At 48.6% G+C, this 13,251-nt stretch overlaps 1 protein-coding gene across 4 annotated transcripts in view; it reads left to right on the top strand.

Annotated features, from left to right (window-relative positions):
* Positions 1-13,251, top strand: part of Ccm2l (CCM2 like scaffold protein) — a 35,995-nt gene that overhangs the window by 12,377 nt on the left and 10,367 nt on the right. For 2 of the 4 annotated variants that reach the window (XM_076851666.1, XM_076851667.1), the window contains exons 7-10: positions 185-248; positions 2,948-3,077; positions 3,612-3,750; positions 4,431-5,428. In XM_076851666.1, the coding sequence (XP_076707781.1) occupies positions 185-248; positions 2,948-3,077; positions 3,612-3,750; positions 4,431-4,741 (644 nt within the window). In that variant the 3' untranslated portion in view covers positions 4,742-5,428. Of the gene's footprint in view, positions 1-184; positions 249-2,947; positions 3,078-3,611; positions 3,751-4,430; positions 5,429-13,251 lie in introns of those variants that run through there. The other 2 variants (XM_076851669.1, XM_076851668.1) reach the window with 1 other exon arrangement.

Here is a 13,251-nt window from a genome sequence, read left to right on the forward strand (position 1 = left end):
GTCTTGCCTCAAACACACAATTTACAACCACAGCCCACACTGTCCCTTCCCCTGCTATTCCCAAGGCCCCTGGGGGGCAGGCAGGAAGGTGCTGTTGACCATGATTGAGGAGGAGAGTTGCCCAGGGGAGCCAGGGATCCTGGTGCCACTTTGCCACTCTGACAGTCCCTCTGTGTCGGTCCAGGTGACAGCTGCCGGACAGATGGGACTTACGCCTACGACGCGGACTTCAGCTGCTGCAGCTCCTTGTAGGTACCCCTCCTTGTTGGGGACTTCACTCTTGCCTCCCCACCCCTGCACAAATGAGGTCTCTCTTCATGAGAGGGTAGGAGAATATGACCCAGCCTTAATTTGGGTGGAGATGCAAGGCACCGAGAGGGGAGGTGGTATGAGCCCTGGGCTTTGATGAGTTTATAGCATCCAGGGGACACAGAGCCCAGACCGGGTCCACGTAGGTCTGCCGTTCTCTCCCAGCTATCCAGACATGGTGGCCTGCAGGGTCAAAAATCACAGCTAAAGCCAAAAATAATTTTACTTTACTTTAGTTTGGGGTCTGTATAATTTAAAACCCTTAAAAGAAGAGTAGCTGAAAGAAGATAGAACTTTTTTTTTCTTGTGTTTTACATAAAAGAGAGCAGGAGTTCAGGGCCTCAGCGTCTTTCCGGGACCCAGGCTTCTCTTTTCCTGCCACACCCTCCTTAGTGCTTGCTTCCATCCTCGGGGTCACCTCATGGATCAGGATAGTGGTTGGAGCTCCAGCCATCACAGTAGCATGCTAGAGGCCTCCATAAAAAGTTCTGCTGGATTCCCACTCAGCAACTTCTGCTTCCATCTTATTGGTCATCTGATTGGTCACATGGTCATTACATTATCTGCAAGCAAGACTGGAACATGGAGGATTTAAAGAAATTTCAGTTGGGAAAACTGCCCAGGGGTCTGTTTTGGGTGACCAACCAGTCCCAGTTTGCTCGAGAATGAGAGGTCTCCCAGGATATGGGATTTTCCGTGGTAAAAGAACGTCCTGGGCAAATCCATGTCTGGCCATGTTACTGAGAGCTTTGGGTTGGTGAGTAGCAGTGCTTGTCGGTAATATGAGCCCTCCTTTTTTCTCTTTTATTGTTCTTCCTTTTTAGTGGCAATAGATTTGCCTTCTTAAGATTCTGTATCCTTAGGCTAGTCCATCAACAACCTGATTCTGCTACAGAGACAAAAATCATGGTAATGCCTAACATTTTTTGAGCTTACTATGTGCCAAATGCTCTCTATAGTGCACTTCATTATTTTTTTAGTGGCTACATAGCAACATTATAGCTGCTACTATTTACTTATTCCATAGAGTCCATGATTCTAAATACCTTACAAATAAGAATTGCTCTCATTCCTCAAGGACACCGATTTCCATCCTCCCACTTTACAGATGGAGAAAACTGAGGAAAAGGGAAAGTTCAGCTTTCCAAGGGTGAAACACCTAGTAAGTGGTAGCCTGGGAAATGAACCAGGAGTCCACACCCTCACCCAGGAAGCTGTCCTGCTTCTCTGGAGATAATAATGCAAGGTGGTTCTAGAACAATTTAGAGACTAGGGTTGATATTTTATTAAACCCTAGTTAGCACTTTCTACATGCCAAGCACTATCCTGGAGATACAGCAGGAAGAGACAGAGGGCAAGAGTCATGCCTAGCACACAGTAGATACTCAAAAAGAAGAAAATCAAAGCCCCTGCTCCTGCCAAGTTCTCAACGTAGCATTAATGAGCATTAATGGTACTAAGCCCTGAAGAGAAGCCAGGCAGGAGGGACTGAGAGGACCACATTCATCCGGGGAGGCAGGAAGGCCTCATGGAGCTGACGACACCAGAACCAAGACCCGGAGGGTGAGGACAGGCTACTCCATGCAGAGGGAGAGCAAGCGCAAACCTTCTGAACAGAGTGGAGCTTTGTGTGTTGATGAGCAGGCGAAAGGCCATGTGGACCCCGGCAGAGGGTGTGGGGGAGGCGGTGGTCAGTGGGAATGTTGGGTGGAGGATCTGGAAAGGGCTGCATCTGGATAAGGTCTAACCTGGTTTTGAAGGGGATCATGGAAGCCTCCCTGAGGAGACAATATTTGGAATCAAAGGATGAATAAAAGTTAGCTTGAGCCAGGCTCTGTGGTCCATGCCTGTAATCCCAGCAGCTCGGGAGGCTGAGTCAGGAGGATCACAAAATTTGAGGCCAGACTTAACAATTTAGCACAACTCTGTCTCAGAATAAAAATTTTAAAAAGGGCTGGGGGATATAACTCAGTGGCAGAGCACCCCTGGTTCAATCCCCAGTATCCCCCCCCCCTCAAAAAAAAGAGCTTGAGCAAAAGGAAATGGAAGAGAGGTATTCAGGCAAAGGGAAGAGCTTGCGCAAGGACCTCTGGGAGTATTAGAAGTAAAAGGAAGCCGGACGTAGTGGCGCTCACCTGTAATCCCAGTGGCTCAGGAGGCTGAGGCAGGAGGATCAAAAGTTCAAAGCCAGCCTCAGGAATGGTGAGACCCTGAGCAACTTCGTGAGACCCTGTCTCTAAATAAAATACAAAGAAGGACTGGGGATGTGGCTCAGTGGCCAAGTGTCCCTGAGTTCAATCCCTTGAGAAAGAAAGAAAGAAAGAAAGAAAGAAAGAAAGAAAGAAAGAAAGAAAGAAAGAAAGAAAGAAAGAAAGAAAGAAAAAAAGAAAGAAAGAGTAAAAGGAGAAGGCTGGGTGGCCAGAACAAAAAGAGCAAGAGGGAACAAATGAGGGACAAGGCTGGAGAGGTCCCAGAGTCAGATCATGCAGTGCCTTGGAAGCCAAAACCGCCTTGATGGGCCTGAGGCCTCATCCTAGACCCCACAGCAGTGATGGCTGACCCTACGCACCTGAAGTGCACCCCAGGGAGAAGAGCCAGTGAGTGGCAAGTGAAGGCCCCTTTCCTCCTGTCCCTACAGCAATGGCTCCCAGGACACATTTGAAGCGTGTTACAGTGGCACGTCCACTCCTTCTTTCCACGGTTCCCACTGCAGTGGCAGTGACCACAGTGGCCTGAGCCTGGAGCAGTTGCAAGATTACATGATCACGGTGAGCTGGGGCAGCTGGGGACAGCACGGGCCCGGGCCATTTTATCTTAGAGTGACATGGGAGAGGGAAGTAGATACACATAGGTGCATTTCCGGGATCGTGCACAGCCGCCCTGCTGGACATGGCAAAGCAGGGGACCTTGGAGGTCAGGGAAGGAGATGAAGAGTAAACTGAGGGCAGTTTGTGAAAGGCCTTGGCGCATGTCAGGCCGCCAGCATTCACTGGCTGTTTGCCAGACACTACTCCAGCACCAAGAGGGGGGCCACCGTCATCCTCAGTTGCAGAGGGGGAAGGCAAGAGTTGGAGGTTGGGACCTCCCTGAGGTCATAGAGGTCACCCAGGGAGCTAGGATTTGGACTCAGGCAGCTTGAATGGAAATCCCATTCTTGGATGTAGCCCAACAGGGCTGGTGTCCCCTGAGAAGGTCATGAAAGAATTTTTGGAGGAGGGCTCATAGAGAGGGCTCTGGTTCTGTCAGGCAGGGGTTGGGTGGGGTTGCTCTCTGGGACTGATCTCCAGGGGTGTCGTCCACAGTTGCGGAGTAAGCTGGGGCCCCCCGAGATCCAGCAGTTTGCACTACTGCTGCGGGAGTACCGCCTGGGCCTGCCCATCCAGGACTACTGCGCCGGCCTGCTGAAGCTCTACGGAGACCGTCGCAAGTTTCTCCTCCTAGGTGAGCCCCTGACCCTCTCAGGCTTTGGCTAAGGCTCCTATTTGGCCCTTGATGTCAGCAATCCAAAACCGCCTTGGAGTATTTCCTCCTTATCCTTCAGGCCAAGATCTTGAGACTATAGGGTAGACAAGGAGACTGAGGTGCAGAGAAGGGAAGGGCCTTGAAACAGAGCTAGGAAATGGCTTATAAGAAAAACAGGACCCTGGTACAGCCATTTTATCTTAGAGTGACATGGGAGAGGGAGACTACGAAACTTGTCCAAGGTCATACAGCTAGTAAGGATGACTAGAACAATAGGAATACTAATACTGAAAAGCTAACAGGTTACCATGTGCCAAATATCTGGTTGAAAGCCCCCAGTTCTGGGAAGTAGACACTATTTGTCCCCATTTTACAGGTGCAGAAAGTGAGGTTCAGAGTAATTATTTAATTAAAGTCATGTAGCTAATATGTGGAATATAGCAGTCATAAGAACAATATATTAAGCAAGTTAACACGTAGTGAGCATTAACTGTGTGCTGAGCTTCTCATCATTATCTGCCCAGAGTTAAGGACCGCGGGCAAAGCCACACAGTGATTGGCAGCTCAGGGATTTCAACTTAGATTTCCAGGGAGGGAGTGGCCTCTGTGGGAGGGGAAGCAGCTGAACCCCGGGAATCACTGTACCCCGCGGCCTGCAGGGATGCGGCCCTTCATCCCGGACCAGGACATCGGTTACTTTGAGGGCTTCCTGGAGGGTGTGGGCATCCGTGAGGGCGGCATCCTCACCGACAGCTTCGGCCGCATCAAGCGCAGTATGAGCTCCACGTCAGCTTCCGCTGTGCGCAGCTACGATGGTGCAGCCCAGCGGCCCGAGGCGCAGGCCTTCCACCGGCTGCTGACGGACATCACGCACGACATCGAGGCTCTGGCCCCAGACGACGACGATGACGATGATGAGGAAGATGAGTCCAGGGATGGAGGCGATGCAGCTGAAGACAACTACCTGTAACTTCCGCCCATGAAGAGGTTGTGCAAGGGGTGACCCCACAGCCAGCCCCTGAATCTCCCTCACTTTTTCATGTGAAACCCCATCCCGGGGACCCCTAGTCACACCCTGGTCACAGGTTTCCATCCGTGCCCTCGGGGCTCAGCATCCTGCAGTACCGATAGCTTCCTGCAGGGGGCGTGCGAAGCGGGGCCCTAAAGCACCAGAAGGTCTCCCAGGGTTCGGCAGGCGCGTCTGCTGCCAGACCCAGAGGATGGGCAGCGGCCCTGCTTTGTCCCACTGTCCCCTGGGAGCGCGGCTCCAGGACACCCTTCCTTTCTGGGGACTTCGAATCCCCTCAGCTTTCTGGAGGCTGAGGGATGAAGAGTAGCTCCATCTGCTGGCCGACTGAGAAAAGACTATCCCGTTCACTACCCGGCAACACCCGCCCCCCAAAAAAAGAAAGAAAGAAAAGAAAAAGAAATCCAGAACTCAGAGACCTCTGTTTGCCCAATTTTACTGAATGGGAAAAAGAGTCAAAAAAAGCGAGGGATTCTCCTGATCCTCTTCAGCTATGACCTCCCATTTCTCATCTCTGGAATCATTTCAGCCCTAACAATTTTCAAGAAGATGGTGAAGGTCAAGACCCTAGTGCTGGGCCTAGCACATGGTAGGCACTTTACAGTAAAGGCTGTTCCCTTCCACATGGAACACTTTTTGTGTCAGTTTACGCGTCTGGCCTTGGAGCAATAGGGCGGGAACCAAGGCGGGTGAGATGTTAAGAAGACTGTCAGGGGGCTCAGTTTGGTGGGGGAGGAGTCTCCTTTAACAACGCTCTTACACACTGGCTCTGTGCCTAAACCCCAGACCAGGGAACAGCCAAAACTCTGTGAACAACATCCTGGGGTCTGGGAAAGTCAAAGAAATCTGGAAGCAGGGGTAGAGACCTAGAGAAGTCAAGATAAGGGTAACGCTCTGCACAGCCTCAGTAAAGGCTGGGAGGCTTGAGAGGAGGCCAGAGACTCCCCTAGAGAAGCGCAAATATATTTGTCAAACTTTACAAAGCCTTTAGTGGCTGGACATGTGATACTTACTGAGGTACATACTATTATCGATTTTTAAGTAATATTATTGTTAGATCTTCGGATCCAGAAGGTTCCATGATTCATACTCAGCTTGTGGGAAATGATCATCCCATCATCACTGGTCCATTGGAGAAACTTCCTAATGTCTTATTTTGTTTTATTCCCCTTCCACCCACTTCTCCCCATGAGCACCCGCCCCTACATGCTAAAATGTCTCTGTTCATAGAATACACAACGTGTGTGTGTTTCTAGACCTAAGTGGTATTGCATAAGGCCTCATTCTGTTGCTTTCTTTTTTGATTCCATAATGTTGTTAAGCTCTACCCACGTTGCTGTAGGAAAATCTAGCTTATTGCATCCAACTGCTGCAAAATGTTCTGAGCTGAGCATCCACTCTTTTATTTATCTGTTTCCCCAGTGAGGGATACCCAGCTTGCTTCCAATAATGCTGTGATGAACAGCTTTGTACTTGACCTCATTATGGGCCTATGTGAAAATGTCTTTGTGTTCCATCCCCAAGAGTGGAATTACTAGATCAAAAAGTGTATACATTTTAAATTTCACTAAATTCTTCCAGAATGGCCCCACCAGCAGCATGTGGATGATGCTGTTACCCCAGGCAGCCATCAGATTTACACTGACTTTATAATTGTTGCCTACCAGTCTAAGATGGCTTTCCTGCTGGGTGCAGTGGTGCATGCCACTAATCCCAGGGGCTCAGGAGGCTGAGGCAGGAGGATCACTAGTTCAAAGCAAGCCTCAGCAACTTAGTGAGGCCCTAAGCAACTCAGTGAGACCCTGTCTCTAAATAAAACACAAAAAAGGGCTGGGGATGTGGCTCAGTGGTTTCTTTCATTTGACAAAAAAAGTTTCATCAAGTTTCTTTCATTTGACCAAAAAAAAAAAAAGAAAGAAAAAGTGGCATTTCTTCATTAGTTATTTTGTTGTTGTTGTTTTGGTGGTTTGTTTTGTTTTGTAGTGCTGGGGATTGAACCCAGGGTCTCATACATGCCAGGCAAGCACTCTCCACTGAGTTATTTCTCCAGCTGTTCCTCCTTGTTTTAACTCGCATTTCTCTGTTAATCCTGAGATTTAGACTCTCCTCCTATACTTGTTGGGCATTGGTGCTTCCCCTTCCATGAATTGCTGGTTCATATCTTTTGCTCATTTTCTCATTTCCTGTGTTTTTCCTGTAAGCAAGAGTAGCTTACAAATTTTAGGTATCTGTCCCTTGTTGGATGTTGATGTTCCACATATCTTCTCCCTATGTGTTGCCCATCTGTTGGGTTTTTCTGGGGTATTGGTTCTCAAACTTTAGCACTCATCAGAGTTTCCTGGAGGGCTTGCTAAAGCAGAGTGCTGAGCCCCGCCCCCAGAGTCAATAGAGGAGGGGGGGGTCCATTCATTTGCACTTCTAACAAGTACCCAGGTGATGATGATGGTCCAGGGACCACACTGTGAGAACAACTGGTCTGTGGTGGCTTCTATGGAATGAATTTGTTCAATAGACATCAAGTTTCTCTCATTTGACAAGTTTAAGAATTTAATTTGATGTCAAATGTCTTTATCCTCATCTTATGGATGAGGGAACTGGAGCTCCAAGAGGTGAAGTGAGTGAGCCAAGTTTGGACTCCCAGAGGCTAGCCCCAGAGCACATGCTCCGAGCTTCTCTCCTACCCATCTCCCAGTCTGTGGGATATGGTGGCCATAGGCTGAGGCCTGGGGACCCAAAGTTCCAGGAGCCTTAGTAAGGTGTTGAGTGAGGCATCCTTAAAGGGAGAAGTTGATTGGGTAGGGGCAGGGACCAGAGATAGGCATCTCTCTTGGGGGCTTTGCAAGATAATCCAACTCAGAAATCTCCTATTCCTGGTGGAGGCCAGTGACAGCTGCTAAGAGCCCTGGGACTGTCTTACACCACAGCTCTGGGGATGAGGCAATTTCCCTCACACCCCAAGAAAGTCCCCATCCACCCCGGAACTCTTGTCTTACTAAAACCATGTAACTCCTGGGTTTCAGAGGTCCAAAAGCACCAGCTAGGGTGGCCCAGGCCCTGGGCATAGCAACTCTGACCACACTTCCTCCTGTTCATCCAGATACCCTGCCAGGGTCACTTCCTCTCTTGGTTCAGTCCCTGACATTGCAAGAGGGGGAAAACCCCTTAGAGGTAGCACCATGGGTTCCCAGGGACCTCTAGGGGGTAGTGCAAGTTTGGAACTTCCCCTCAGCTGGTTCCCTGGGGACAGTTCTGACCAAGGGCAAGTGGTGAGGTGGGTGAAACGGTCCCCAGCTGCCCCTTATGGAGGCTCTCCCAATGGACAGCTCTGCAATTTCCTGCTCTCTCCAGCTTCTCACTAGAGACTCCTAACGGTCCTCCCCAGCTGGGACCCTGCCGTTCAGTCACCCGACATCTAGAGAGCACTCGTGCTAGGCCAGGCTTGGTGCTAGACACTAGATGGGGATACAGCACAATTCCTCACCGTCGGCTGGGGAAGACAGGTCCCCAGGTAACCACGGCACAGAGTTCTCAACTGGAAAGTCAGAGCGGAAGCAACCAGCTCTCTCTGGGGACTCTGGAAAAGGTTTTGAAGAGGGAGTAATACGAACAAGACCTTGAAGAGCAAATAAGGTTCTGGGTGGATCATGGAAAGGAGAGCCCTCCAGGGGGGCACCCAGCATGGGCAGAGGTAGGGGAACATGAAGGGACGTGGTGGCATGGTCCAAGACTGGTAACCAGCTGGGAATAGTACAGTGAGGGTCAGACTGAATGGTTTGGGTACTGGGACTGGAACCCAGGGGAACTTTACTCTATCACTGAGCTATAACCCCAGTCCTTTTTTTTTTAATTTGAGATAAGGTCTCACTAAGTTGCTGAGACTGGCCTCAGACTTTTCGCTGGACCCTCCTGCTTCAGCCTCCATAGACCCTAGGGATTACAGGCATGGGTCACCCTACCCAGCTAGACTGAAAGGTTTTGAATCCCAATGTCATCCATCATCTGCTAGGTACTGACCTTGAGTAAGCCCCTGTCTCTGGGTTTGGGTTTCTAAATAGGGATGACCATGACATCATCCTCTTAGATCTCACAGAATGTTGTGGGGCTTGAAGAAGATAATCCATGTGAAAGTACACTTAGTGCTCAATAAATGTAGCCATTTTTATTGCTGGAGCAGCATGGGATATGAGAAGTGAGGGACAAGGTGAGTGGGCAGGGCTTAAGGAGGGAGACGGGAAGGAGACGTTTACTGAGCACTTCCACTCTGGCCTCTTGGGATGTACCTCTCAGAGTGAATGATGTTACTCAGAGCATCCAGATGCAACAACCATCAGGTCAGGCTTAAACCATCAGAGATTGACAGCCTTGGGGTGGGTTCTCTCACTTCAGACTCTTCTATCCTCAGCTCTGTCAGATGAAGGGCGAAGGGATCTTAAAGCCAGGCCAGCCTCTCTGGCCTGCTCCCTGCAGTGGGGAGTCTGTAGTCTTCTGGGGCATCTGATTCAGAACCCAGTAACTGCCTCTGTGTCCTCGCCCTTCCCCCTCACCTCTCGCATCCCCTGCCCTCTTTCCCCCAGGTTCTAGCACCATCTTCTAGGGCTCTGCATGGCCCCCTGGGCTCCCTCAGCCCTTGGACAGCCCTGCAGTGGTATGCAGGCACTTATATGACCTGCAGGACCTTCTCATTTGTGTCTAAAAGCCACCTGTTCCAAAAACAAATAAATAAAATAGTCAGGAGCAGGATGACACATTCCTCAGTGTGTCGGGAATCCCAGTAATCCAGTGGCTCAGGAGGCTGAAGCAGGAGGATCACAAGTTCAAGGCCAGCCTCAGCAGTTTTGCAAGGACCTAAGCAACTTAGCAAGATCCTGTCTCTAAATAAAATCTAAAAAAGGGTTGGGGATGTGGCTCCATGGTTAAGCAACCCTGGGTTCAATCCCTGGTTCCAAAAATGTACATAAATAAGTCAAATAGTTTCTGAAGTTCATTGTGCAAACAAAATGACAGTGCCTTGGATTATGAAGAGGACCTACAAGTAAATAATAAATACCCACAACCCAGTAGAGAACTAGATAGATTATTTGTACAGTTTGCAGAAAAGAAAATATAAGTGACTCTAAAACATGACAAGGTAGTCAACCTCACTTGGAAAAAAAAAAAAAAAAAGTACAAATCAACACTACACCAGGAAACCACTATTCATCTTTCAATCTAGCAAAAGTTCAGAAAGTTTGATGACTTGTTTTATACCCATAAAACTGGTGTGAGGACATAGGCATCCACTCACAGTTTTTCTTTTTGTTGTTGTTGTTCTTTTGGGGGAGGGAGTATACCAGGATTGAGCTCAGGGACACTCAACCATTGAGCCACATCCCCAGCCCTATTTTGTATTTTATTTAGAGACAGGGTCTCACTGAGTTGTTAGCACCTTGAGGTTGCTGAGGCTGGTTTTGAACTGGTGATCCTCCTGCCTCAGCCTCCCCAGAGGCTGGAATTACAGGTGTGCATCACTGTGCCCCACCCCCATTCACATTTTAAGTGAGAGGATAAGTTGGTATAAACCCCATTAAGCAATATCTACCAGTATTTCATTTTATTATTTTATTTTATTTTATTTTTGATACTGAGAATTGAAGTTAGGAGTGCTTTGTCACTGAACTAGATCCCTAACCCTTTTTTGTTTTTATATTGAGACAGGGTCTTTCAAAGTTTCCCAGGCAGGACTTGAACTCAAGATCCTCCTGCCTCAGCCTCCTGAGTTACTGTCTACTGGTACTTTAAATGCATGAGCCCTTTGCTACAACTCCACTGCCAGGAATTTCTCCTACATTTATACCCTCGTGCTTGGAAAAGGATACACAAACCAGCAGCTCCGTCTCTAATAACAAAGAGATTACAAATAAAGCAAATGCTCACTGTTAGGGGACTTGTTAGATAAATCAGGGCTTCTGCAGACAGTAGAATACCAGGCAGTCATAAGAATGAGGCAGCTCTCTCTATACTGATATGGAATTATTTCCAAGACAGAAGAAGGCAAGGTATAGAACAATACATTCATTCGGATAGTGTGTCTTGCTTAAATAGACAACAAATGCCTTTGTCTGACGAGAACTAGATCTGGAAGGATACACAAAGCGTGCTGCGGTTGTTGCCTCTGAGCTGAGAAGTGTAGAGGGAAAGAGACTTTCTTTTCATGATGCGTCTTAAACATTATGCCATGAATATGCATGACAGCAAAGCAGATTTTAAGAATCACCAGTGTGGGTATTTATTGAGCTCTGCAGGTACCATCGGCTTCCATATCTGACCTCCCCACCCAGCCCATGCAAATCTGACCCATTCCCGCCCTCCCTGGAGCTCAGCCCTGCACCTGGCATGGGGGGATTTGAATGGGTGTTCACAGTGAGCATCTCCTCCAGGATGGCCCCCAATGAGTCTCAGCCCCTGGTGTTCAGCTCTCACGTAGCCCCTTCCCACATGGAAGAGGTTGACCTGTAACCATTGTGATGTTTCCCCGTATCTCCTGGATTGCTCACTCTGGGGACAGCCAGTGCCATGTATGAACAGCCCTATGGAGAGCTTCAGATGGGGAGGGACTGGGGCCTCCTGCCATCAGCCTTGTGACAGAGTCAACTTGGAGCAGGTCGTCTGGGCCCAGTGGAGCCTTCAGGTGACAGCACACCAGGCTGACATGTTGAATGAAGCCTCTCAAGAGACCCTGAGCTAGAACCACTGAGCTGGGCTGCTTCCAGATTTCTAGCCCACAGAAACTGGGTGAAAATAAACATGTGTATTGTTTTCAGTGCTAGATTTGGGGCAATTTGTTACACAACAACATGACTAATACACCAAACAAGTCTTTATTATGCACTGACTGTGTACCAATTCTGTGTGAATGCCAGAGAAAAGGATATGATCCTGTCTTCAGGAGAGCAAGCCACATGCTGGTTCATTCCTAGATCCACTTTTCCTTCAACATTTGCTGAGCAGTTACTATATACCTGGCCCGGTGCTGTGTGCTGACTCATAGGATGCTGGCAGTTTAAATACACTGTAGGACAAGAGAGAACTTTCTGGAATGATGGAAATGCATATCCTAATGGGATTTAAATTATACAGATGCATATGCATTTGTAACAACTCAGCAAATGAGCACTTAATCTTGTGCACTTTGTTGCAAGTAATATGTGTTGAAATAATTTGCTTGGAAATGCATTAAAAAAAAAAAAAAAAGATGAACTGATTTGGGTAGCCCAGTAATACAGCACTTGCAGAGCATGCATAAGGCTCCAGATTCCATTCCCAGCATTAAAAAAAAAAAAAAAAAAAAGACAGAAAATGAATTGATGGACAGACATGGGATAAAGCAAGTGAAATGCTAATGGTAGAATGTAGGTGGTGAGTTTTGTTGCCAAACTCTTTCAATTTTCCTGTATGTTTAGAAATTTTTCATAATAAAATTTTTGGAGAAAAAAAAACTCTCCATAACCACATAGATCATTTCCCTCATTTATTATTTTAATTGCACACACAAAAAAGCAAAAGCCTTGTAGGTTATGGAGGAAAATATATATATATATAAAGTCAACTCCCTCCCTGATTCCAAAGTCCCTTTCCTCTTCAGGGATCACCTCTGTTTCTGGAGGGTTGGGAGCTTCCAGACCTTTCTCTATGCATTTTCATACATATGTAGGTAAACACGAAACCATCATTTTAAAGGAATATACTGTGTGCTCTTCTCCCAGGTGTGTGTCTCAGAGAAGAGAGGGCCTTGTTCAGGAACATGCAGCAAGTTAGGGGTGGCTACTTGAACTCACTCTCCAGCTCCCAGGCCTGAGCACCCCGTCTGAATGTGTCCACCACTGAGTGGGAGGAGTGGCTGTGCCTAGGCCCCATTTTTGGTGGAATGCTGTGGGTAGGTCTGGCTTTGCCCCTCCTGAAAGGACCAGCCTGGCCCGGGTGCAATGACCCAGGAGGAAGTCCGCAAAGTGCTTCCTCTTTTCTTGGCCTCTGGGGACACTGGGGAAGGGGAGGGGCTGTTGTGAAACTGGACCATCCCCCAACCCCCTGGGGTGGACCTGTCAGCTGGAGGTGGCCACACAGCTGGGGGCAGAAAAACAATTTCACAGGCTGCCCCACAGACCCCATCTGTTCCTAGTGTGCCCTACTCCTGAGCAGGGCATGGCTGCCCCTAGGATGGCGACTGGGCGTGGTGAGCTTTAGAGACACCCCAGGCCAGTCACCCATGTGAGATGCCCCAGCTCCTCTTCTGTGACTGTCCCTTCTCACCTCGCCCTCCTGAGTGAGTCTGGCCTGGGGCACGGGAGTGTTGGTGGTTCCTCTAACAGGCCTAGCCCTTCCTCCTGCAGCCTCTCAGGCTGTCCCTCTGTCTGCAGTCCCCTTTACCCTCATGGTCCGCTGGGATCCTTTAAGACTCAACCCATATACATTAACCC

The sequence above is a fragment of the Callospermophilus lateralis genome, chromosome 3 (assembly GCF_048772815.1).
Source record: "Callospermophilus lateralis isolate mCalLat2 chromosome 3, mCalLat2.hap1, whole genome shotgun sequence".
NCBI classification, from domain to species: domain Eukaryota; kingdom Metazoa; phylum Chordata; class Mammalia; order Rodentia; family Sciuridae; genus Callospermophilus; species Callospermophilus lateralis.